This window comes from Danio aesculapii, chromosome 3 (genome assembly GCF_903798145.1).
Source record: "Danio aesculapii chromosome 3, fDanAes4.1, whole genome shotgun sequence".
NCBI classification, from domain to species: Eukaryota; Metazoa; Chordata; class Actinopteri; order Cypriniformes; family Danionidae; genus Danio; species Danio aesculapii.
The window spans coordinates 10634493-10660992 of NC_079437.1; the positions used below are offsets into that span (position 1 = coordinate 10634493).

Consider the following 26500-nt stretch of genomic DNA (forward strand, 5'->3'; position numbering starts at 1 on the left):
GTGATGTTATTTTAAAGATGTGTTGTGGAATCTTGTTTATAATAGTATTTTTATACTATATTGAAATTAGTTTTTACATTTTCATTAGCAAAATGTGAATATAGTAAGTAAATTCATAAAGGAGTTCATAACGGATTTTTATTTTTTAATTTTGCAGTGCATATGAGTCTTGTGTGTTTTCTTATATTGCATAAACACACACACACTTGCACACAATGTATCTACCTCTATATATGTTTTTCTCTAGCTTGCTTTTTAATCTAGTTTATGGTAAATTTATATAAACCCACTGTTGTGTCATAAATATTACCTTTTCGACACGTTGCCTTTTTAACACTTCAATTTTATGCTAATTGCAATGCAAATAAGTGTAAGCTTAATAATATAATATACTTTATAATATAAAAAACAAAAAAATTAAAATACTGTTATTATTTACTCGCCCTCAAGTCGTTTTGATTCCTTGAGACCTTCGTTCATCTTTAAAACACCAAATAATTATAGCTGCAAGCAGCACTTACCGGGTCTCAAACGTTTTAGGAGCGTATGCTTATTTATCAATTAGGATGTCTGTAAGTAATTTAATCAAGCATAATATATATGATTTAAGTCTGTTAAAAGGACATTTTAGAGCATAAAAATTTTAGACCATTAAATATTTACAGAGCTACCTATGGGTTACTAATTGGATGAATACAATTAATTTTAAACAAACCCCTAATAGAATTTCAGTGAAATAAACCTGCTATTGTATGTCATGAATATTATTGCCTCTTTAACATAGTATATTCCACTCTAGTATTTTTATGCTTAATGCGTGAATGCATAATTAAATCCAGTCTCGTTCTTTCCCTTAGCGAATGTGGCTGCAGCAGCTGGCGGCTTCATCTATTTCCTGAGTTACCTGCCGTACGTCTTCCTGTGGCCTCGCTACGACCTGCTGTCCCACGCTCAGAAAGTGTCAGCCTGTCTCATCTCTAACGTGGCCATGGCCATGGGTGCGCAGCTCATCGGCATGTTCGAGGGCAAAGGTACGATTTCCAGCTCAATCTGTGCATCAGTCCTTCTTTTAATACCTTAAGAATTCAATGATCAGAAAATTTGCTTAGAAGTACAATATTTAAAAAGCTAATATAGATTTATGGTAACACTTTTCAATAAGGTTGTGTTAATGTTAGCTAATGCATTTACTAACATGACCAAACAATGAACAATACATTAATTACAATATTTGTTTATGTTAGTTAACTCAAATATAGTTGTTTATTGTTACCTCATGTTGCGTTAACTAATGTAACAAGCATTCATTTGGATGTTAATAATGCACTAGTAAATGTTGATCTACAATTTATAAATGCTACAAGTATTATTCATAATTACTAGATGTTAGTAAATACATTAACTAATGAAACCTTACTGTAAAGTGTGACCGTTCTGCATGTTGATCATGTATTGATGTCCTCTGTTGTCCTCAGGCACTGGCATCCAGTGGCACAACCTGTTTGAAGCGGTGACGGTGGACGATGACTTCTCTCTGGCGCAGGTCATGGGTCTGCTGCTGCTGGACGCTCTACTGTACGGCCTCGTGGCCTGGTATGTCGAAGCCGTGTTTCCAGGAGAGTATGGAGTCCCTCGGCCCTGGTTCTTCTTCATTCTGGTGCGTTTCGCCAACATGCACAGTATCTTTAGCAATATTTATGGTCACTGTACGCTTTCTAGAAGAGCCAGTTTTGAGATTTGGGCTGTTTGGAAAGTGTTTTTTTTTTCAGTCTAATGGAAAGAAAAAGCATCCAAAATACATTTGTGTTTCTTTTGACACACTTTATCTATTTGTGTCTGTAGATTCCAATTATATTAGTTTACACAGAGCTATTGTAAATGTGGGACATGCTCTACGTTAATGCATGTGTTTGCAGACAAGCTTATCAACGGGCGGCAATAAAGACCCCGGTGGAAAGAAAGTAGTGTTAGGCAATAGAGTTCTGGCTCACACCTTTGTCTAAGTAGATGTCTGGCATGTTTACACACAAATGCATTCCATTCCGTTTTATTTCTATTTTTTACCCTTCTATTCTATTCTATACAGTTCTATTCTTTTCTATTCTATTCTTTTTTATTCTATTCCATTCTATTCTATTCCATTCCGTTCCATTATGTTTTGTTCTATTCTGTTCCGTTACGTTATATTCAGTTCCATTCAATTTTATACTGTTCTGTTCTGTTTCATTGCATTCAATTCCATTCGATTCTATTTTGTTACATTGCATTCCGTTCTGTTCCATTCTACTTCGTTTTGTTCTGTTCCGTTCCATCCTATTCAATTCCATTCTGTTCTATTCTGTTCCGTTCCATTCCATTCTATTCCGTTCTGTTCTATTCTGTTCCGTTCCATTCCATTCTATTCCGTTCTGTTCTATTCTGTTCCGTTCCATTATATTCTATTCCGTTCTGTTCTATTCCGTTCTATTCTATTTTATTCCATTCTATTCTATACCGTTCTTTTCTGTTCTGTTTCATTTTATTCTATTCCATTCCATTCTATTCCTTTCTATTCTGTTTTGTTCCGTTACATTCTATTCAGTTTCATTCAATTCGGTTCTGTTCTGTTTTGTTGCATCTTATTACATTCCATTCTATTTCATTACATTGCGTTCCGTTCTGTTCCATTCTGTACTGTTCCGTTCTGTTCCATTCCATTCTATTCTATTGTATTCTATTCTATTCTGTTCTGTTCCATTCTATACCATTCTATTCTATTACGTTCTGTTCTATTCCATTCTATTCCATTTCGTTCCTTTCTATTCTGTTCTGTTCTGTTCCATTCTATACCGTTCTATTCTATTACATTCTGTTCTATTCCATTCCGTTCCTTTCTATTCTGCTCAGTCTGTTCTATTCCATTACATTCTATTCAGTTCCGCTCCATTTTATTTCATTGCATTCTGTTCTATTCTGTTCTGTTCCATTCCATTACGTTCTGTTTTGTTCTATTCTATTCTATTGTATTGTATTCTATTCTATTGTATTCTATTCTATTCTATTCTATTCTATACCGTTACATTCTATTATGTTCTGTTCTATTCCATTCTATTTTGTTTGTTATTATTCACATTATTTGTTATTAGTTAAATTTTTAATGAGCTAAAATGTATTTTGTCTGGCCGTTTGCAATGTCTTTATTATGAAGCAAACCATTTAATTTTTTTGCTTTTTTAATTTTAACAGATTTTATTTTATTTTAATATATTTTATTTTGTTTTGTTTTCAATTCTTCAGTTTTGGGTTGAGGACAATAAAAAAAAAAAAGGTTATTTATAAAGAATCGTCTGTCTCTCCGGCTCCGTTCCTACATGCTTCTAAATCAGAAGTGCATGGTTATGCTATTTATCTTAAGTACATCGATTATTTCCTCAATCCTCACATTTCCTCGTGCAGATCACATGATTGAGCATTCTTGTGAAACTGTGGTCAAAATAGACTTGTTTGAGCATGTCTCACAGTTTAACCACAGGACATATGTAAAGCGTGAGGGTTACTGACCGACGGGCCCTTAAAAGACAAGAAAACTTTGCTTATGTCATCAAGTTGGCCAGGAAATGCAAACACAACCTTATCTGTAGACATTCAGGGTGTGAAGAGAAGTTTACGCAGAGCTATTGTAAATGTGGGACACGCTCTACGTCAATGCAGGTGTTTGCAGACAGGCTTATCAATGGGCCGCAATAAAGACCCCAGTGGAGTGAAAGTAGTGTTAGGCAATGGAGTTCTGGCTCAGACCTTTAACTAAGTGGATGTCTGGCATGTTTACACACAAATGCATTTGTGTAATGTAATTATGTTAGATGGAAAAAAGCAAACTTACTGATATTCATTTTCAGCTCAAACACACAACCTATTCAGGGATCCCACCATGTCTGGAGTATTATGGAGTTTTAAAAGATCTAGTCTAGTTTCAGTTTCCGCTTTTCTATATTTTTGTAATTCAAAACTTCACTGTAGATGTAATGCAGACAGAAATTACGTTACATTAAGTTACACCCAGGAAGAAAAAACATCAGAAAACACTATAAAAATCTAATAATAAAAATGCTTTTGTCATTCAAGTCATTTAAAAGTCAGTGTTTTTTTGACCAAACCTTGGAAAATCAAGTTTTTTTTGTTTCCTTTCATCAAAATGGGATTTTTCAGTTTTTTTTTTAATTTTTTTAACTTTTTTATTTTATTTATTTTTTTTATAAATATCATACATTTTTTTGGCTAATAGGCTATATTTCAGCTCAATTTTTTTGTTTTGTTACAGAAGTATACATTGGCTTTTATTTACATGCCAAACTCAAGCCCCATGGGGCAAATTTAGCCCGCCGTATAGTTTTATGTGACCCATGAGTGCATATGAGACACACTAAATGCGAATTTAGGTATTTTTCAGAGTAGACAGAGTAGAATGACACGAAATGTATGACGTATTTGGCGTCTAATAATTTCAAATTTTAGCCATTGATACAACTGTTCACACACCTAAGGAAAAGGGGCAGGTATTGGATGAGCACTTTTGACACGTGAATAAAATGTTATTTAATATTGGGGAATTTCCCAATTGATGGTGATGGAGATTCAGCTTTTTAGTCACTTTTCACCTTTTAGTGAAAGTCAGGGATCGGTCAAGGAATTTGACATTTGGCTAAGAGTGGGAAGCCTGGTCTAGTACATAAGGTATCATTTTACAATTCACGTGACGCCACACTATTAGGGGAACGCCCCCATGGCGGACAAAATATTACATTCTCCCGCTGACCGCTAAGTCACATGCTGAGCAATTTCTCCTTTTTTAGCCAAAAAGCTGGTTAATTGTTGTGCAAAAGGATACAGCATTACTAACCAATGAGGAGACACATCTGGGCTGTGCTTCTGCAGAATTCCCTCATAGAAAAAAACAACCAGAAAGGAGAAAAAGAGATGGGTTCGTGCTGAATGGTAGCATCATTGACCCATAACAATCCTTTAGTACCCATAATGCCATTACATTTGTGTGCTTTTTCATACAGTTTCTATTTTAATTCGCAGGTTACGTGTAATTAAAGTATAAACTGAAATGCAAAGCCAAAGAAAAAAACAGCAGAACTGAACAAATAGATTTTCCCTACCAGCAAATAATAATCTAAGCAAAAGAAACAGACACCAAATATAAAAGCAGACACTTACGAGCTATAACGACATCACAAATGATTAAATTGCTGAGGAATATCCACAAGATAAAGGTAAACATTGCCGAATTGGATCTCTTTTTTTTATTTTTTTTATTAGAATATACAAAAGGTACACAATTTGAGATGAATTAAACAATAACAAAAATACAAAAAACAACAACAATACAATCAAGTACCGGCAGGTGCGTGTGTTTGTGTGTTCGTGTGTTTGTTTGTGTGTGTGTGCACGTGTGTGTGCATGTAAAGGTAACTTGGTAAACAGGTCAGAGTACATACAAAAGGAACAATAACAGTCACTAAATGAAGCAAGTAACTTATATGGAGTGACAACAATGCTAGTGATATAATGATAGTAATAATGACAGTAAACAAGCAAGAAAGGACAACAGTAATAATCATTAACAACAACCACTACAATAATAAAAATAATAATAATAAAAATAAATCCCAAGTACTATACCAACTACTACTACTACTACAGAGAGTTTCTAATGCTACAACTATTACTACTGCTACTAGAGCCACAACCACTACTACTCCTACAATGTGTACTACTACTGAACCTATTACAACGACTACTACATCTACTACTGATACTACTACAGGAATGACTGCTACTACAACATCTACATCAACAACGTCTACTGCTTCTGATACTACTACACAGACAACGACTACTAATACTACTACTACTACACATCCACTACTTCTGATACCACTATACCAACGACATCTACTACTACAGATACTACTTCAACTACTACTTCAAAAACCCAAACTACAACTTCAACCACTACTACTACTACTACTACTATGACTACTGACTACTACTACAACTACAGCAAACTGAATAATGACAATGGTAGAAATACTTGTAATAATGATAATGAGGAGATAACAGGACAAGTCAGGACAGTACTAATAATAATGATAACAAAAGTAGAAGTAATAATATTGATGATAATAGTGAGGAGGTGAGGGGGGTTGGGAGTTCAGGAAGAGAACAAATAATATTAATAATGATAATAATAATAATAATAATAATAATAATAATAATAATAATAATAATAATAACAAGTAGAAAAAGGAAAGAGAAGAAATAGAAGATTAGAAAATTAGAATAAGAGAGAATAAAATAGAAAAGGAAGGAAAAGAAATAGTAGAGGAAGAAAATGAAGTGGAAACAATTTGCAGCAGACAAGACAATGAGAATATTGAGAGAAAAAAAAACATTACTATAATAATGAAAATATACGGATAGTAAAAACTCAAAGTAAAGAATAATATTGAAAAGAAAAATTTAGGTAATACTAGGATTAGTTATTAATAATAGTAATAATAATAATAATAATAATAAAGAATGAAAGATCGAGAGGAGGAATTGGATCTCTGACAGTGACATGATGGTTTTAAATGACTCAAAAATGGCTATGTGTGCGTAATAAATGAATGGCAAGTGCATGCAATTTACAATTTGAGATCATATCTCTGTTTATATGTGGTATGAGCGGATTGTGCTGCGTTTCTATCGAGATCCCAGTGTAGCTGCCATTAGGGCCCATTGTTTTTTTGCCCGTCCCCGCACAGACCACATGACTGAAAAAAAAAATATATATATCCCATTAGCAAACATTAGTTAATGCATTAAAATCAACAGTGAGAAATAGCCGTATTAATTGTAAGTTTTAATAATAAAGAATTGTTCATTCAGTATTTTGAAGAGCCAACAATTTCAATATTGTGCATGTTCATTATTGCGATATATTGAATTATCAAATATCGCCGGATGTCTAGTACATGTGCTCAAAAATAAGCATCGAGCCTTGTGTTATACTGTCGTAAATGTTGTATGCTAAATTCCACATATGTGTTTTCAGCCCTCATACTGGTGCAGCAGTCCTCGCGTGGCCTTTCTGAAGGAAAAGGAGGATGAAGAGGATGCAGAGAAAGCCTCAAAGGGCGAATACATGGAAGAGGAGCCAGCTGGACTAGTCGCGGGGGTCAAGATCAAGCGTTTGGCAAAGGTAGATGCGCTGTGTGTTTTATGTTAGAGGACAGATGGTGAACTCTGTGTGTGTTCAAGGTCAATGTGACACACATAGATTGCGTCTGTAACTGTTTGAGGAGGTAAAAACGTGTGGATTTTTACTATTGCAGGTGTTCAAAGTGGGCAATAAGACCAAGGAGGCGGTGAGGGATTTAACGCTCAACATGTTTGAAGGGCAGATCACTGTCCTGCTTGGGCACAATGGAGCCGGCAAGACCACCACACTGTCAATGTTGACCGGTAAGAGTTATATGAACATATACAGCCTATAGAAAATCATCATACCTTGTGAAAATCTATACCTTTACAACCTCTATAAATTATTGTAGCTTATGTATATACAGTACAGCATATGTATCTATGTATATATACAGTGCACTTTAAAAAATGATGGGGTCCACACAATTCATTCACGTTGTCCCAACACAAATAAGTTAATTAGTTTTGACAAATTTAAGTGGATTGATCATAAAACAATTAAGTTGTCCCCCAAAAATCTGAAGAACTGTGATATTTTAGCTTATTTTAATTCAATTCAATTCACCTTAGATTTTTTTAAACCTTTTATCACAGTCTTGGACACGTTAAACAGCAATGTTTGGGTTTCAAAACCATTACACCATATAATCATGCATTTTGATTGTTGCTGGTTTTCCCTGTTGGAAAGAGGTCAAATTTGTAAACATTTTTTACTGTTGATCAACCATTGACCCCTTTAGATAGGCCTGTGCAAAAAAAAAAGCTTAGTTTCTGGATTTTATATGAAGTATAACAGTAAATTAAAGTGTGTGTATGTGTGTCTGAGTGTGTGAGAGTGACCTTTACGCACTTACCTTGATGTGTCTGAGAAAATCTAAATCTGCATCTCAGCTCTCAGAACTACATGGGGTAAATAAAAGCAAAGACTGTGTATTTATGCACCATCAAATGCGGTTATAATGGAAGTCAATGGAGGAAAAACAGCCACCAACAGGAAATTAGGGAGAAAAAATGGAAAGCTAACTATGCAAATGCAAATCGAAGCCAATGTTGTTACTAATCGTTCACATGTCAAAGACAAAAGCTACAAATAAATCCAGTCCACAATTACTTTTTATATTGAAAATGCGCCATTTTGTGTGTGTGTGTGTGTGTGTTTTTTCTTCACCAAATCAGTGACTCATTTGTGAATTTGGCAATTAAAGAGTTAAAATCCTGTACATTTTCTAAGCAATTTAGTAGTTTTGATCTGGACTGAGGTTGATTAACAGATTTCTGCAAAGAAAAAAAAAAAAAAACGTATATGTCGCATTTTTATATCACTTTATTTCAGTGGATATTTTCATCCCAAACATAACAGAAGGGTAGTAAATTTGAAGAGCGCACAAGGGTTAAAAAAGAAAAACTGAAATATCACATGGTCATACTGTAAGTATTTAGACCCTTTGCCCAGTATTTAGTAGAAGCACTCATTTGATCTAATACAGCCATGAGTCTTTTGGGGAAAGATGCAACAAGTTTTTCACACGTGGATTTGGGTGTCCTCTGCCATTCCTCCCACTGTAGCTTATGTTCTTGGATGCAAGAACTTGAAAGGTCTTTAGATTCACTCAAACGTCTCCTCTCACCCATTGATTATTGCTGAGTCAAGTTAAATGTTCCCTCTTGTAACCTAGCGACTGCAGTATTGATCCTATTCATACCTTTAAACAGTGATGATAGCAGAGGTCAGTCAGAGTTTATCACTTCTTTCACCACTCAACTTTTTTTCTTCTTCATCAGGTCTTTTCCCGCCCTCCAGCGGCCGTGCATACATCAATGGATATGATATTTGTCAGGATATGGCTCTGATCCGCCGCAGTCTGGGGTTGTGTCCGCAGCATGACGTGCTCTTCGATAACCTCACTGTCAGAGAACACCTGCTCTTCTACACACAGGTGAACGCAAAACACTGTGAACTCTGACACTGAACTCTGACACAAATAACAGTTATAAACATTTATGTTTCTGTCTTATACCAAGGTTATTTTAGTAAACGGAAATGTCAACTAGGACTAAAACTATACTTAAAATGTATTAACTGAAATCAAATAAATAAATTCACAATAAGTGAAGTTTATTTAAACTCATTTCGAGTCGTGGTTGGCGCGTCGACATATGGTGCAGTAGCACGTCAGGGCGTCACGAGTTCGAATCCCGGCTCGAGGACATTTCCCTACCCTACCCCCCTCTCTCTCTCTCCAACTTCGCTTCCTGTCCTAAATACTGTCCTATCTAATAAAGGCAAAATAGGCAAAAATAAATCTTTAAAAAAAAAAAATAATAATAATAATTTCGAGAGGATCACATGCTTATGATTGACCATGGCTGGTCCCGCATTAGCTAACAGATGATTCACCAATCATACGATTTCGAAATGACCATAAATACCAAGGTTTCTTACATTAGTCATCTTCGTCTTGAAGAATCCCCCCTTTTGTGTGGCACGGCAGCTCAGTGGTTAGCACAGTAGCCTCTCAGCAAGAATGTCACTAGTTCAAGTCCTTACCAAGCCAGTCGACGTTTCTGTGCAGAGTTTACATGTTCTCCCCGTTCTTGTGTGGGTTTCCTCTGGGTTCCCCGGTTTCCTCCCACCATCCAAAGACATGACACATAAGTGAATTGACTAATCCAAGCTTGAGGATCTTATGAGCTCAGGGCTCTCTCCCGGGACAGCATGCCAAACACGTTTTATAATCAGTCATCAGCTAAGTGTGAATTCTTGAAATGACAAACTAAAACTAAATGAAATTAACCGGAAAAGCTGAAATGGAATAATAATTAGCAAAACAAAAACAGAATTAGGCACTCGTTCTGTGGTGAACTTGATGCTGTTTACAGAAGCACCAGTAGATGGCGCTTTTAGTTTGACAAAAAATTTAAACTAGACTTGTTAAGCTACCAATACACTATGATCTTTAATATGAAGAAGTTTTTCTTTATAGCTTTTAGTTTTGTTCATTGCATTTGTATGGGTTTAGATTCAGTGTTTGTTTAAGCGATTATTTTATTTTTATTACTGAGAGGTTTAAACTAGAGTTGATTTAAGTTTTAGATTGGATTAAACTGTCATTTCACGTACTGTAAGAGTACAAGGCTATGAAATGCAGTTTGGGTCTAACCAGGAGTGCAATAGCAGCAAGTGCAGGATACAGGTATAAGTTATAAAGTGCAATTATAGAAAAACTATGGGGGATATTTACAGATGGATGTACTATGAACATGATATACAGGTTGTATTAACTATGAACAGAGATTTACAATAGATTAATTTATGAACAGGTTGCTGTTAATAAACAGAATTATGCAGATAGATATGAACATCATTACAAAGGTATATGTACAGTGGATATGTACAATGGACCCTTTTCACAAGACTGTTATGACGCATTTAACGGTTATCATAATCTTAAATCCTTTACATTTTTATTATTTAGATTTAAAAAAAAGTCAATATGAACATTTATATGCGTTTATGAATGTATTATATCATCTTTGCATCAAATTACAAAAACAAATTACCGCTTATGTGATATGTTTCTTATGCAGCGTCAATGGTGCTGAGAGTAAATTTGACGTTACTCTCTTGTCTTTCAATTTTTTAAATTCAATTCACCTTTATTTGTATAGCGCTTTTACAATGTAGATTGTGTCAAAGCAGCTTCACATAAAAGGTCATAGTAAATTGGAACTGTGTAGTTCAGTTTGTAGTGTTTAAGTTCAGTTTAGCTCAGTTCAATAATCACTACTGAGAGTCCAAACACTGAAGAGCAAATCCAACGATGCGCAGCTCTACAGATCCCAAACCATGCAAGCCAGTGGCGACAGCGGAGAGGGAAAAAAACTTCACCAATTGGCGAAATTGAAAAAAACAAACAAACCTTGTGACAAACCAGACTCAGTTGGGCACGACCATTTTAATTTCTCTGCTGGCCAAACGTCTTGTGCAGAGCTGCAGTCTCAGCGGCGGAGGCTGGAAGCTGGCCTCAGCGAGGACTCGTCTGTCCCTGGAGCGTCACAGGAATCAGTCTCATGTTCCACTCCTCCATGACCACCACAGTAGCTGCTCAGGATACGGCCTGGTCCAGGATATGGAAACCTTGGGATCATCTCGTCGTTGGTCTCATCGAATCAGTAACTCTGCATAGTCTAAGGGCCTCGGGAAGAGTATCCCCAGGTGGAAATGGAGAATAAAGAGAATAATTAGCATAGCTGCTGTTCATAGTGTATATAAACAAGATGCAGAACCTGTGTGGAAACCCGCTAAGTGGTGCACTGAGTGTATGCTTTACTAAACAGATAGGTTTTTAATCTAGTTTTGAATTGGGAGAGTGTGTCTGAGCCTCGGACGTTATCAGGAAGGCTATTCCAGAGTTTAGGAGCTATAAATGAGAAGGCTCGACCTCCTTTACTCGACTTTGCTGTTCTAGGTACTACCAGAAGCCCTGAGTTTTGAGATCTTAAAGAGCGAATTGGATTGGCAGCGGTTATCAGTCTCACACATTTTTTTCCTTTTTCTGAAAGTTTTGATCACACCATCATGGAGTTTTTCTTTTATTATTTCAGCAAATAGGATTGTAAAAAAATTATTTGTTGTACTCTCCCATTCACTGCGCTCTAAGTTTACCCAACCAGGACGACGTCTGCTGCTGAGAAACCCAGAAATGTGAAAAGGGTCCATTCCAGATGAATTAGCTCATTGAATATGTGCGATTATGAGGAGAATTATGCAGTTATGAGGAGAGTGTGGGGCTGTGAGGGGGAGCAAAAGAGTCAGTGGGGGGCAAGTTGTTGCAAAGCTGTGCAAATGTTAAACTTTTCTCTGGTCGACATTTAGCATGTTCTTTTAACTCTGATGAGCTAGAATTACTAAAACTATATAGAAGTGTGCTCATAAAATAAAAACTAAACTAAAACAAACAAAACCATTCATTCGACTGAGTAAAACTAAACCAAAATGTACTGCAAAATTTAAAATAGAATAATAAATGTTATTCTTACGTCTGTTTGTAGATTGCTGTATTCTGAATTACATTTTTAAAAGTAGTTACTGTTTAGGTATTTAGTAATGTTCTGTTAATGTTTGGAAAAATGTTTACAATTTAATTTTCTTATAAAGTTCGAGTAGACAAATTTACAAAAATCTTCAAAAATATTATAATAATATTAAAAATATATATATTTTATAAATAACTACTGTTATTTAAAGAATGTAAATAATGGGCCAAACCTGCTTTATTTACCTGATTTATATTTTTGTTAGCTTTGAGTAAGTTTTCAGTCCCATTTTCCTATGTGCTTTAAAAACTGTATATAAAAAAACAAAAAACGTAATGACGAGCAACAGTTCTGTCTTATTTTTTCAGTGGCATTAGTTCAAAATGTTTTTTTTAATCCTTCCCATTGGATGAAGCGTGAGTGACTTACATGTTAAGTCAATGCAAAAATGCGAATAGACATCCTGCGGTGCGAATGAGGCCGCACGAATTGAGCATTTCGGGTGTTCGCGTGCTTAACGCCTGTTGAAAAATCCGAACTTTAGCAGACATTTAACCCGCGTTAACCAATCAAGAGCTTGCTCTAGCATTTTGTTGGTATCTCATGGGGAAGTCCTTCTGCCCGACATGCTTATCAAACTGGGACAGCTCAGTTGGAAGCGCAGTTAAAAGCTTCCATCATCTAGGTACAGTTTCTGGAGGAGTTAATGAACTCACAGAGCTGGGTGCATGTCGGAAGTACCCAGACATGGCACCAAATGAATTTACACCATTTATTAGTCACCCCAAAGAACATAAAGCACAGCTACTTTCTCAATAAAATCCATGTTAACCATTTAGCAATGAAACAGGAGTCACCTGGCAGACAGAAGCCTTACCCATGATGAGAAGTGATTTTGATGCGCGAGTGAATGAATTTGAAGCGTGAATGAAATGTTCACACTTCTGATTATGTGCCAGCATGATTTATTAGCGCAAGCCACGTCTGGTGTGAATGCCCCGTCTTTCAGAAACTATTAGTAGCACAATAAATGAATGCAAATTACATAGTAAACTTTAAAATTACACAAGTGAGTATAACAAATACCACGCAGCAAATAACACAAATAGCAATATACCTTTTTGTATACATCACATTTTAAAATTGAGAAGTCATCGGGACATTCTGTCATGTCATTATGCTTTATGGCAGGCTTTAAAGAGTTTTCTACTTGTAACACCTTGTATTTTGTCTTCAGCTGAAGGGTTACCCTCGCGAGAAGATCCCTGGGGAGGTGGACCGCATCATCCGCATCCTCAACCTTGAAGATAAGCGTAACGCCAGATCCAAGACTCTTTCTGGTGGCATGAGGAGAAAACTTTCCATCGGCATTGCTTTAATTGGAGACTCAAAGGTCAATCAACACACTTTTTTTCAATTTGCGGTTAAAGATGCAATAGGAAAATGCTAATGTTAGCCTGATCGCACTGAAAGCCTACATCCCACCCTGCAAATCGCCATCCAAAATGTATGAAAGTGCACTAGATAACATCACTACAATACATGACATATTAAGAGAGAGAACTTTGTAGTATCTCACATTTAAAACAGAAGTTATTCTGAAGGTAGACTCAGATGCTAATACAGGCGATGTGCTTTCATTTGTTTCCTGCTGTAGGTTGTGATGTTGGACGAGCCCACCTCAGGAATGGACCCCTCAGCCCGTCGGGCCACCTGGGACCTGCTGCAGGGCGAGAAACGCGGCCGCACCATCCTCCTCACCACACACTTCATGGACGAGGCCGACCTGCTGGGAGATCGCATCGCCATCATGGCCAGCGGAGAGCTCCAGTGCTGCGGCTCGCCACTCTTCCTCAAGAACAAATATGGTAAGATCACGGCGAGTTTCTTTATGTGGCACATTTCATACACAATGGTAATTCAAAGTGTTTAAACTGATTAAAAACAGATAAAAATGTGTTAAAACCCATTTTAAAGGAATGAAAAAGAAAAGAAAGACATAACAGTGAGATCTGTGAGACGTAGCACAGTGCTCATTCAGTAAACGCACAGCTAAATTCATTCACAGTGCTAACCACTGAGCCACCGTGTCACCCTACTTTATTCTTCATTATGATAATGCATCCACATGCCTAAATGCATTTAGTTGCCGCCATGTGATTAGATTATCAGATATTTGTGGTTATTCAGTGTTGAACAGGTGTACCTAACAATAAAAGTGTCTCCAATAAGGACTCAGCTAGTAAATGACAACGTATCTGAATATCTTCTCTTGTGCTCCTCACAGGTGCTGGTTATCATATGGTTATTGTGAAAGATGCGTTTTGTAACGTGTCGGAGATCACCCGTCTGGTCCACATGTATGTGCCTGATGCCACATTAGAGAGCAGTGCAGGCGCTGAACTCTCATACATACTGCCCAAAGAGAGCACCAGCCGGTAAGACAACCCTCACACACACACGCACAACAAACACACCAGTGTCACTGCACAACATATTATATAGGGTTAAAGTCAGAATTATTCTCCATCCTGTGAATGTTTTCTCTTTCAAATATTTCCCAAATGATGTTTAACAGAGCAAGGAAATTCTCACAGTATGTCTGATAATATTTTTTCTTCTGGAGAAAGTCTTATTTGTTTTATTTTGGCTAGAATAAAAGCAGTTTTTAATTAATTTCAACCCATTTAACGTCAATATTATTAGCCCATTTAAGCAATATTTGTTTTCGATTGTCTATAGAACAAACCATCATTATATTACCCTAACCTGCCTAACTAACCCAGTTAAACTCTTATTTGTTTTATTTCGGCTAGAATAAAAGTGGTTTTAATAAAAAAATATATATAATTTTAAGGTCAAAATTATTAGCCCCTTTACTTATATTTTTTCGATAGTCTACAGAACAAACCATCATTATACAATAACTTGCCTAATTACCCTAACCTGCCTAGTTAACCTAATTAACCTAGTTAAGCCTTTAAATGTCATTTTAAGCTGTATAGAAGTGTCTCGAAAAATATCTAGTAAAATATTATGTACTGTCATCATGACAAAGATAAAATAAATTATTAAAATAAATAAATTATAAAATAAGTTATTAAAAAATGTGTTATTAAAATTATTATGTTTAGAAATGTGTCGTCTCTCCATTAAACAGAAATTGGGGGAAATATATCTATCTATCTATCTATCTATCTATCTATCTATCTATCTATCTATCTATCTATCTATCTATCTATCTATCTATCTATCTATCTATCTATCTATCTATCTATCTATCGATCGATAGAAATATGGATAGATAGATAGAAATATGGATAGATAGATAGAAATATGGATAGATAGATAGATAGATAGATAGATATATAGATATATAGATATATATACATATAGATATATATACATATAGATATATATACATATAGATATATATATACATATACATCTCTCTATATATATATATATATATATATCTATCTATCTATATCTATACAGATATAGATATATATATATATATATACACACACATACAGGAGGGCTAATAATCCTCACTTCAACTGTATATATCTACCAATAAATCAGCCGAAAATATTACTGAATAAAACACAAATCATTAAGGATCATCATCGTCATCATCATTGCTTTTTAATCAATTATCTTAATTGCTCAAATATTTCTGAAACTCACTGAGACCCTTGAGTTATAAAGAACAGTTCAATGTGTTCATTCAAATGAAGCATCTGAGAATTGAATCTTGGTTCCTGTGTCTGATTCTTGAGATAGATCTGCCGTAGCAACAGAAGGACTAAATTTACACGTCGATCCATTTCTCTGTGAAGGCCTCAAAACAACATTCTTGTGCAACAACCTTCAGTCTGAGAAAGACATCTTGAAAGCACATTGTAAAAGGAGTGGTTTAAGAAGCACATGTTATTTTGAGACAAGGAAAAAAAGTTGAGGGGCTGTTTGCTTTTAAAGTCCACGTGAAAGAGAAATTTCACAACAAGTTTTGGTGGCTGTCACTTTAAATTAAAATGAGACTGTGCTCTTTTCAAAAGAGGGTGGGGCTATAAATGCCTGTGTGTCAGCATAGTGGCAGATTCAAAAACAAGACTAACGTCCTATGCTAATGAGAGAGAGAGATATCATCACTAGTGGGCTGCGCTTTCCCAATATGATGACGCGTACAAAGGGATAATGTGAGTCAAAGTGTTTCTGCAGGCTGTTTTTATCAAGTGTCATTATTCAATTCAATTCAATTCACCTTTATTTGTATAGCGCTTTTACAATGTAGATTGTAAAAAGATTATAAAGATTCTATTAGATTATAAAGGTTATTATAAAGATTAAAATGAATACATTTTTTACCATTAGAAATTGGTTATATTCACAGACGGTCACCACACAACTGATTTAATTGGTGATATTATCAGTGATTTTTGTGTAATAGGCAGCTTTTTTTTAGAGCACTTTGTGGTATGATAACATGTTTTGGTGTGTTTTTCTGCAGGTTTGAGCTGCTGTTTGCTGAGCTGGAGATGAATCGAGATGAGTTGGGCATTGCAAGTTACGGGGCGTCTGTTACCACCATGGAGGAGGTTTTTCTCAGGTATTTTACCCACAGTAAAGTCTACAATGATTGTTTTGTGTGCTTTAATGCTGAAAAAAATAATACAATCTGAACTATATCAATCAATAAAGTTTGAGTTCTGCAAAATCATGTTACATGTAAAGTCGTGTATAAAATATTGAATAGCATCTTTTATTTTATATTCTTCTTTTCCAAGTTCTTTTTGTATTGGATTTTTTAAAATACTCTGCTTTTTAATACAATATTATTCATTCATTCATTTTTCTTCAGCTTAGTACCTTTATTTATCAGGGTTTGCCACAGAAGAATGAACCACCAACTTATCCAGCATGTGTTTTACATAGCGGATGCAACCTAGTTGCAACCTAGTTGCAACCTAGTACTGGGAAACACTATACACTCTCAGATTCAGACTCATATACTAGGGCCAATTTAGTTTGTTTATTCAATTCACCCATAGCGCATGTCTTTGGACTGTGGGGGAAACTGAAGCACCCGGAGAAAACACTACGCGAACACGGGGTGAACCGATCACTCACCTATCATACTCACCTCCTCAGAAGTCAGATCAATGTGCGTAAGGCTGCTGGACCAGACGGTATTCCTGGGCGCGCTCTCACAGACATTTTCAACCTGTCTCTTAACCTAGCAATTGTGCCAGGATGCTTTAAAACCACCTCTATTGTGCCAGTGTCAAAACACTCCAGGCCAACATGCCTGAATACAACCGCCCTGTAGCACTCACACCCATCATCATGAAGTGCTTCGAGCGGTTGGTCCTGGCACATCTGAAAGACTCTCTGCCATCCACACTGGACCCACATCAGTTTGCCTACCATGGTAACAGGAGCACAGAAGATGCCGTCTCCATAGCACTGCACTCTGTACTTACACACCTGGACTTATGCACAAATGCTGTTTGTTGACTTCAGCTCAGCATTCAACACTGTCATACCCTCTAAGCTAATGATCAAACTCAGAGACCTGGATATCGACACGTCTCTCTGCAACTGGGTTATGGACTTTCTGACTAACAGACCTCGGAATGTTAGATCGGGCCACATCTGCTCCACCACCGTCACACTCAACACTGGTGTACCACAAGGCTGCGTGCTGAGCCCCTTCCTCTACTCCTTTTTTACCATCAACTGTATGCCTGTGAACGGATCCAACACCATCATCAAATTTGCAGATGACACTACAGTGATCGGTCTATTCAACAACAATGATGAGACTGCCTACAGGGAGGAGATACAGCATCTGGCCACTTTGTGTACAGACAATAATTTGCACCTTAACACCACCAAAACCAAGGAGCTCATTGTGGACTTCAAGAAGGGATGATTAGGCTCACATGATCTCATCTACATCAATGTGATGGCTGTTAAGCCTGTCTCTACCTTTAAGTTCCTGGGGACCCACATCTCAAATGACCTTTCCTGGACCACCAACACTTGCAGCCTAGTCAAGAAGGTTCACCAGCGCCTATTTTTCTTAAAGCAACTTAAGAAGAACCAGCTGTACTCAGCCGTCTTAGTGAACTTCTATTACTGCGCAATAGAGAGCATCCTGACCAACTGCGTCACAGTCTGGTATGGAAGCTGCTTTGTTGCTGCAAGGCACTGCAACGTGTGGTGAAAACTGCCCAACGCATCACAGGGAGGTAGTACATGGTAATATCACGCTGCATAGGTCAGCGGTTTCCAACAGGGGGGGTCCCGGCCCACAAGGGGGCCTCAGCGAGCTTTGTGGAGGGTCGTGTCATATTTTAAAAATTTCTTAGCAGTGGACAATTAGGAGAATGATCATGTTGCCTTAGTTCATTTTATCCCCTAGCTCAGTGGTCCTCAACCTCCAGTCCGTGGATCAATTGGTACCAGGCCGCACAAGAAATCATTAATTATTTCTGTTTTATTTATTATCTGAGTCTGAACAATCTTTTATTTTGAAACGTCTTTTATTTTGAAAAATGACCGTATTCTCACAGTTACATCTAGTCACTTGAGGGCCCAAACTTTAACCAACAAGCAGTAAAATGATTAAGAAACAGACGTCTTTGGAAAGTTTCTTTGCTAAAAGGAAAAGGCCCAGTGAAGGACCTGCAAACTGATAAGGGATGGATCAACAACCCAATTGTCAACAAATCCAGTGAATCCACCATGGCTGTGGAAGATCAACTAATTGAGATTGCAAATGACAACGGCCATTTAGGCCAATCACGTATTTCCAGAGTTTGCACAAGTTTGTTTTTTCCAATGAAGCTGCGCGATTTGTGCCATCAAGCGGTGTGACACGCTCGCGCCAATGAACCCTGCGAGTCACGTGACAAAACTGACTGATCAGCTTCAGCTTGTATGGAATATTCAAATTTCGGTAATGCTTATTTTCTCAGATAAAACAGAACAACCAAACACTGCAGTGCTTTGTAACTTTTTCTATAAAGAAAACTTGTATCAGAGCCACAGCAATGTTTTGTCAGCTTGTCATCCTCTGAAAAAATGGTTTATGGTCGCCTAGCAACCTACGAAACCACCACCCCACCCCGACCACCCTACCAGTTGGGAACCACTGGCGTAGGTGACAAAAAAACGAAATAAAATGGATTAAAAAAAAAACTGGATATAGAATTTTCTTGCTCTGAAAATAGTGATAGAAACTGACTTAAAAAAACAACCAAAAAAACCAACAAATCGACAGAATTTCAGGTTAAAGTATTAATCACAACATTTCAGCATGTTTGCTGAAGTATGTACACATACATTGAAACACCCTTTCAAAAACCTCTTTGGAAGACTCAAACACTTTTGCTCTGAAATCAGACCACATATTCAGAATGCTCCTTCTAACAGGCAGAGAGGAACACTTAAAAGAAATGCTAAATGTGATATACAAACCAATTCTTTGAAAAAATAGAATAATTTGAGGACTTTTCAACCCCTAAAAGGAACTGAGAACAGTGTTTTTGGATTTCTCTGAAAAACACACCAACTGCAGAAACATGATCAGTCTCTGCTGTAACACTTTAAACCAATCATGCTTTTTCCTCCTGACCTCGTGGTTTTGTAGAGCTCAAAAGCGCTCCTGAATGCTCTGCTCTGCTTGAGATGCTCATTAGCTGCAGGACAGTGCTCACAGTGACCGGTTACAGTGACTTCAGTGCTTTGTGCATCAGTTTTTTTTTTTTTGAGGTCTTCCACATAACTGCTTTCATATGGACACATACATGGCTGTCCCAGAAACATGCGGATTTTTTATGAATTCAGAATATATATATTTTTATGTTTAAAAAAACTGTTGTCTATTTGTAATGTTTTACAATGTCATTTATTGGTTCAAAGACTTTAGGATGACATGATGCTTCAGAAATTATTATTGTATTCTGATTTGCTGATATATTAAAATATAAAATGTAATTATATATAATATTATTGGTTCCCAGTTAGTAATAAAGATTTAAATTATTAAGGTTTTTTTCCTGGTTAATAGTTTTTTGCATTCATTAATTTAAAAATATTTATTTATTAGTTTCTTTATAAATGTTTTTATATTAAGTGCATATTTAATAGTGCTTTTGAATGGTATTATATCATTCATCCATTTTCCTTCAGCTTAGTCCCTTTATTCATCAGGGGTCGCAACAGCAGAATGAACCACCAACCTATCTAGCATATGTTTTACACAGCGAATGCCCTTTCAGCTGCAACACAGTTCTGTGAAAAATCCATACACTCTCATTCACACATACACTACAGTCAGTTTAGTTTATTCAATTCACCCACAGCGCATGTCTTTGGACTGTGGGTAAACCGGAGCACCTGAAGGAAACCCACATGAGTACGGGGAGAACATGCAAACTCGACACAGAAATGACAACTGACCCAGGTGGGACTCGAACCAGCAAACGTGTTGCTGTAAGGCGACAGTGCTAACAACTGAGCCACTGTGCCGCCTGGTATTATATCTGTTTTTACAAAAAATATAAAGCAGCACAACAGTTTTCAACACAGATGATGAGAATATTATTAATAATTATAATGATGATGATAATAATGAATATTGTTATCAATGTTTCCTGATTATCAAAGTATCCTATCATTAGAATGATTTCTGATGAAAATCTAGCTTTAAATCACAGAAATTAAGTCAGTTTTGAACTGCATTCAATATGAAAACAGGAATTTTAAAATGTGATAATCTTTCACAATGTTATAAGAAATGTTTCTGTTTTTGTGAAATAAATGCAGCCTTGGTGAGCAGAATATTGTGTATTTTTAGGATTTTTTTTACATTAAACTATTTTATTTTTGCTTATTATAGATTTATTCATTTTCACACAATTATTGAGTGGGGCCTTGATTAATAAAAGTGCACATTGAATTATATTTTCAAATGATTGAAAATATATATCAGATTTCACAAAAATGTAAAGCAGCACACAGTGTTGGGCAAGCTACTTGAAAAATGTAGTGAGCTAAGCTATTAGCTAAACTGCTTAAAATGTAGCTTAACTTCACTAAAAGCTACACCCTGGGAAATGTAGCAAGCTAAGCTAAAAGCTACTTTTAAGCTATTTTTGCAATTTTTTTTTTATTTATTTTGAAGCGTCAGCTAATCAGATCGCTGTATGCAAATACACCAGCTCAAGCAGTGGCCTATTGCTGACTAATTTCATTGGCTGACACTGCTATGACGATCGCGTCAGCCCCAACTTCAGACATGACCTCTGACAAGCGTTGACGCTGAAGCGCCGTGTGAATGGGGCGTTAATGTTTCCTGACTATCAAACTATGGAGGACTGGAATACAGATGCTGAATATCTAGTTTTAAAGGGCACATAGTTTACCTCTTTTTTTATGATTTAATATTAATATTATGGTTCTTCTGAGTGTGCCAGTTTAGGTTCAGTTTAAAACACAATTCAGATTTTTTGATTACAATGTGTTAAAAAGTGTCATGTTGGGGGCGTGTCCACAGTTCGCTGATTTAGGGGTGTGTTGCTTCACATGTAAATTAGTTTCAGCTTCCCGCCAACGTAACAAGGGGGCGGGGCCATGAGCTCACCCGCTCTGCGTTTGCAACGGAGTCTGACAGGCAGACGGAGAAGGAGCTAGAGTGAGAGGTACAGCATTCAGTCGTACATGTACGACTCTGACACAGACCAAGCAGAGAGTACAAAATCTTATGTGTCTTTGTACAGTTTTACAGCCAACTGTGTGCTAGTTTCAAGTGCCGAGCTTGTACACAGAAGCTAATAACCTCGCACACTGAATTAACTTTGACTGAGGCACCAGATGCGGCGCTCAAAGCCGCGACACGGCACACCAGACACTCTCTGTGGCGCGGCAGAAACGTGCGCGCCACGCATTTTTGAATTCTAAACATAGGTTTCTATCAGAAACCTATGTTTAGAATTCTAAAACGCATGCTAGTTAAGATCACATCGAGCTTCTGGGATCGCGAGAAATGCAAATGGCTGAAGTATAAGGTAGACTCAATGAGAAGTACACATGTTTGCAAACCTACCTAAAGATGCAACCAATAATTCCGATTAGAGCGATAATGCGGAGAATATTGCTCTTGTGTTGAGCCCAATGAGCCTTGCATCTAATAATAGAGCTAGCGTGTTCCTTTAGTGATATCGCTTCAACTCACGCTGAAAATGGCGGACGTGAATCAACAAACTGAGGATATGATGACGCGCCTGTCAATCAATATTGGTGGGCGGGGGGACCGCTCTCCTACGTAAAGTTGCGGTCGGTTTGAAAACCGCTCCAATTGGTCCACCGTTTTTTATGTTGTTAAATTGAAAAAAAAAAAGCACTGGGTGTGTTTATATCACCCCAATATGACGGTCTATACACCATACATGTACATATGTCTGTCCAAACAGCTTGAAAAGTAGATTTTTTACCATAGGTGCCCTTTAAATCATGAAAATAAATTAAGTTGTAAACCAAATTGGAAAAGAAAACTGATATTTTGAAATATAAAAATAATTCACAATTTTATAAAATAGTAAAATGTTTGCTTAAATTAATGCAGCTTTAATGTGCAGCACCTTCTTCTTCTTCTTCTTCTTTTTTTAAAAATCATTTAAAAATAACAAAATCTTACTGATCCAAATGTCTGTGCTCAGGGTCGGCAAGCTGGTGGACTCAAGTCTGGATATTCAGGCGATTCAGCTCCCGGCTCTGCAGTACCAGCACGAGCGGCGCTCTCACGACTGGACCATGGACGACTCCAGCAGCATCAGCGGCATGACGGACGTGACCGATTTTACCGACAGCTGCACCATGATCTCAGAGGACGGATCCAACATCAAGCTCAACACCGGGGTCTGTGCATTTACTGCTTTTTTACAGATTGAAAGCAAGAGGAATCCGAGCAATGTGATAAATGATAATTATTTAATACTAGTGTTAATGAATGCACGTGCGTGTGTTTGCCCTCAGGCCAGACTGTATATGCAGCAGTTCTACGCCATGTTCCTGAAGAGGGCGCTCTACAGCTGGCGCAACTGGAAAGTGATGGTGGCTCAGTTTCTGGTGCCGCTCATCTTCACAGTGTTGGCCCTCGTAGTGGCCCGTAGCCTGCCCAGCAGCCATTCTTCACCACAGCTCCGTCTGGCGCTAAAGCAGTACGGCCAGACACATGTACCAGTCGCTGTTGAAGCTAACTCCGGGCCGCTGGCTTCACTTCTGGCTGAAATCTACACCACACAGCTGCCTTCCCAGAATGCCATTGCTGCAACTAATATAACAGGTAAAAAAATAAAAACCAATGAGTTTGAGATGCATATTTTTGACAATTTCCGACAAGCTAGTCAATTTTACCTCATTTTGGTAGATGGCCGACACCGGTAATGATTTATACATTTATTTTGTTTGCTTCTTTGTGTGTGTTTTTGTTCATGAAAAGCGTTCATTTACAAGTGCCAGGTTTGTGATCTGAGTTCCCCTAAGCTTTAGCTTCTGACCTTTAGTGATTTGTTAGTAAATGACATAGCCATCCAGTCAAATAGTCAATTCAATATTGACCCAACTGCTGATCCGGTCTTAGTTATAGCACTCCCTGTAGACAAGTAGCTTCATAGGAAATATTTGACAACAGACCATTGGATTAATAGAAAATATTGTCCACCGGAGATGAAGTGTAGTGGCCATTTCACCTGGGCTGTGCATTATTTTCTAATAATTCAAGAGACTAGAGCCAATTATTCTGCTTTATACTATAGTAACCACACCCAGTACACTGCTCAGATGCTGCATTTCCATACATTAGTTGGGTTTGTAGGACTAGTTTCTTCAAAAATCACATGTAATTTTTTTTATTTTGCTATAAAATCATTGGGCGTAGTGATATGAAACTGTAATGTGGCCAAATACTTGTAGCTGTCTGTTTATCTGAAAATAACCACATGTATATCAGCATCAAGTAGTTCTGTTTTTTTGGAAAGTGTTTATTTACAAGTGCCAGGTTTGTAATCTTTGTTTCCCTAATCTTTAGATTCTAACCTTTAGTGATTGTTAGTCAATCACTTACGGATGGTTATTGTGCATGGACTCGCTTTTGCAATTTAACATCGGCAAATATTCACTTAATTAATAACCCGACCCCTGACCTGATGTTATTTCTAGATCTTTTTTTAGACAAGTAAATTACTACATGGAAAATGTAAATGTGCATTATTTTTGAATAATAGGAATTATTCAAAAATAATGCACTATTATACCTGGGTTGTATATTATTTTCTAATAATTCAAGAGAGTAAATTATTCTGCTTATACTATAGTAACCATAACCGAATATACTGCTCAGATGTTGTATTTCAATACATTAGTTGGGTTTGCTTCTGTCTGTAGGACTAGCTTCTTCGCAAATCTCATTCAAATCCTTTGTTTTGATATGAAATCATTCGGCGTAGTGATATGAATTGTAATGTGGCCAACTACTTAAGCTGTTTGTTTATTTAAAAATAACCACACTGCAATTTAAAGTCTGCAAATATTCACTTAAATAATAACCCGACCCCTGACCTGATGTTATTTCTAGATCTCTTTTTAGACAAGTAAACTACTACATAGGAAATAATTGACAACATGCCATTGAATTATTCAAAAATAACGCACTATTATACCTGGGCTGTGCATTATTTTCTCTTCTAGTCTGAAGAGACTCGATTCAATTATTCTGCTTGTACTATAGTTACCACACCCAAAAACACTGCTCAGATGTTGTAATCCCATAAATTAGTTGGGTTTGCATCTGTTTCTAGGACTAGTTTCTTTAAAAATTGTATTCAAATCCTTTGTTTTGATATATAATCATTCGGCGTAGTGATATGGATTTGTAATGTGGCCTTCTACTTTAGCTGTTTGTTTATTTCAAAATAACCACACTGCAATTTAAAGTCTGCAAATATTCACTTCAATAATGACCTGACTCCTGACCTGATCTCATTTCTAGCACTCCTGGTAGAAGTATGTAGATAAATAGGAAATAGTTGGCAAATGCCATTGGATTATAAGAAAATAAGGCCCACCTGAGGTGGAGATGAAGTGTAGTGGCCGTTATACCTGGGCTGGGCATTATTTTCTAATAATTCAAGAGACTAGAGTCAATTATTCTGCTTATACTATAGTAACCACACCCAAATACACTGCACAGATGTTGTACTCCTATACATTAGTTAGGTTTGTAGGATATTTCTTTAAAAATCTCATCTAAAAATAATTGGGTGTAGTGATATACAACTTTAATATGGCCAAAACCTGCCTGAAACTACTTTAGCTGTTTGTTTATCTGAAAATAACCACACACTTTAGCATGTTCATCAGCCAATGAGCATCAAGTATTTCTGTTTTTTGTAAAGCGTTTATTTACATCTGCCTGGGTCGGGATCTTTGGTGATCTTTATATTCTGACCTTCAGTGATTTGTAGTAAATAACCTACGGATGGATATTGTACATGGACTCGCTTTCGCAATTTTGACAAATATTCACTTAAATAATGACCCGACTCTGTAGTTACTATATAGGAAATAATTAACAACATGTCATTGAATTATTAGAAAATAATGCACTTTTATACATGGGCTGTGCATTATTTAATAATAATTCAACAGACTGGAATCAACTGTTCTGCTTAGACACCGCACAGATGTTGTATTTCAATACATTAGTGATGTTTGCTGCTGTTTGTAAGACTAGCTTCTTTAAAAATGTCCTCCAAATTCTTTTGTTTTGATATAAAGTCATTGGGCGTAGTGATATGTTACTGTAAAATGGCCAAAGCCTGCCTGGAACCACTTTAGCGATGCGTTTATCTGAATATAACCGCATACTTTAGAATGTTCATCAGCCAATCAGAATCAGGTATTTCTGTTTTTTTGGAAAGTGTTTATTTACAAGTGCCAGGTTTAGGATCTTTAGTTTCCTGATCTTTAGATTCTAAGTGATTGTTAGTCAATAACTTACGGATGGTTATTTTACATGGACTCGCTTTCGCAGTTTAATGTTAGCAAATATTCACTTAAATAATGACCCAACTCATGACCTGATCTCATTTCTAGCACTCCTGGTAGACAAGTATGTAGCTACATAGGAAATAGTTTACAATAGGCCTTTGGATTATAA

At 36.7% G+C, this 26500-nt stretch overlaps 1 protein-coding gene across 1 annotated transcript in view; it reads left to right on the forward strand.

Annotated features, from left to right (window-relative positions):
• The window catches only part of abca3b (ATP-binding cassette, sub-family A (ABC1), member 3b), a 61160-nt gene that overhangs the window by 15687 nt on the left and 18973 nt on the right, over positions 1-26500 (forward strand). The window contains exons 2-12 of the mRNA XM_056449318.1: positions 840-1031; positions 1476-1657; positions 7085-7231; positions 7365-7494; positions 9016-9170; positions 13508-13663; positions 13928-14138; positions 14558-14708; positions 16784-16882; positions 23001-23199; positions 23317-23626. Coding sequence (XP_056305293.1) covers positions 840-1031; positions 1476-1657; positions 7085-7231; positions 7365-7494; positions 9016-9170; positions 13508-13663; positions 13928-14138; positions 14558-14708; positions 16784-16882; positions 23001-23199; positions 23317-23626 — 1932 coding nt within the window. The remainder of the gene's footprint in view (positions 1-839; positions 1032-1475; positions 1658-7084; positions 7232-7364; positions 7495-9015; positions 9171-13507; positions 13664-13927; positions 14139-14557; positions 14709-16783; positions 16883-23000; positions 23200-23316; positions 23627-26500) is intronic.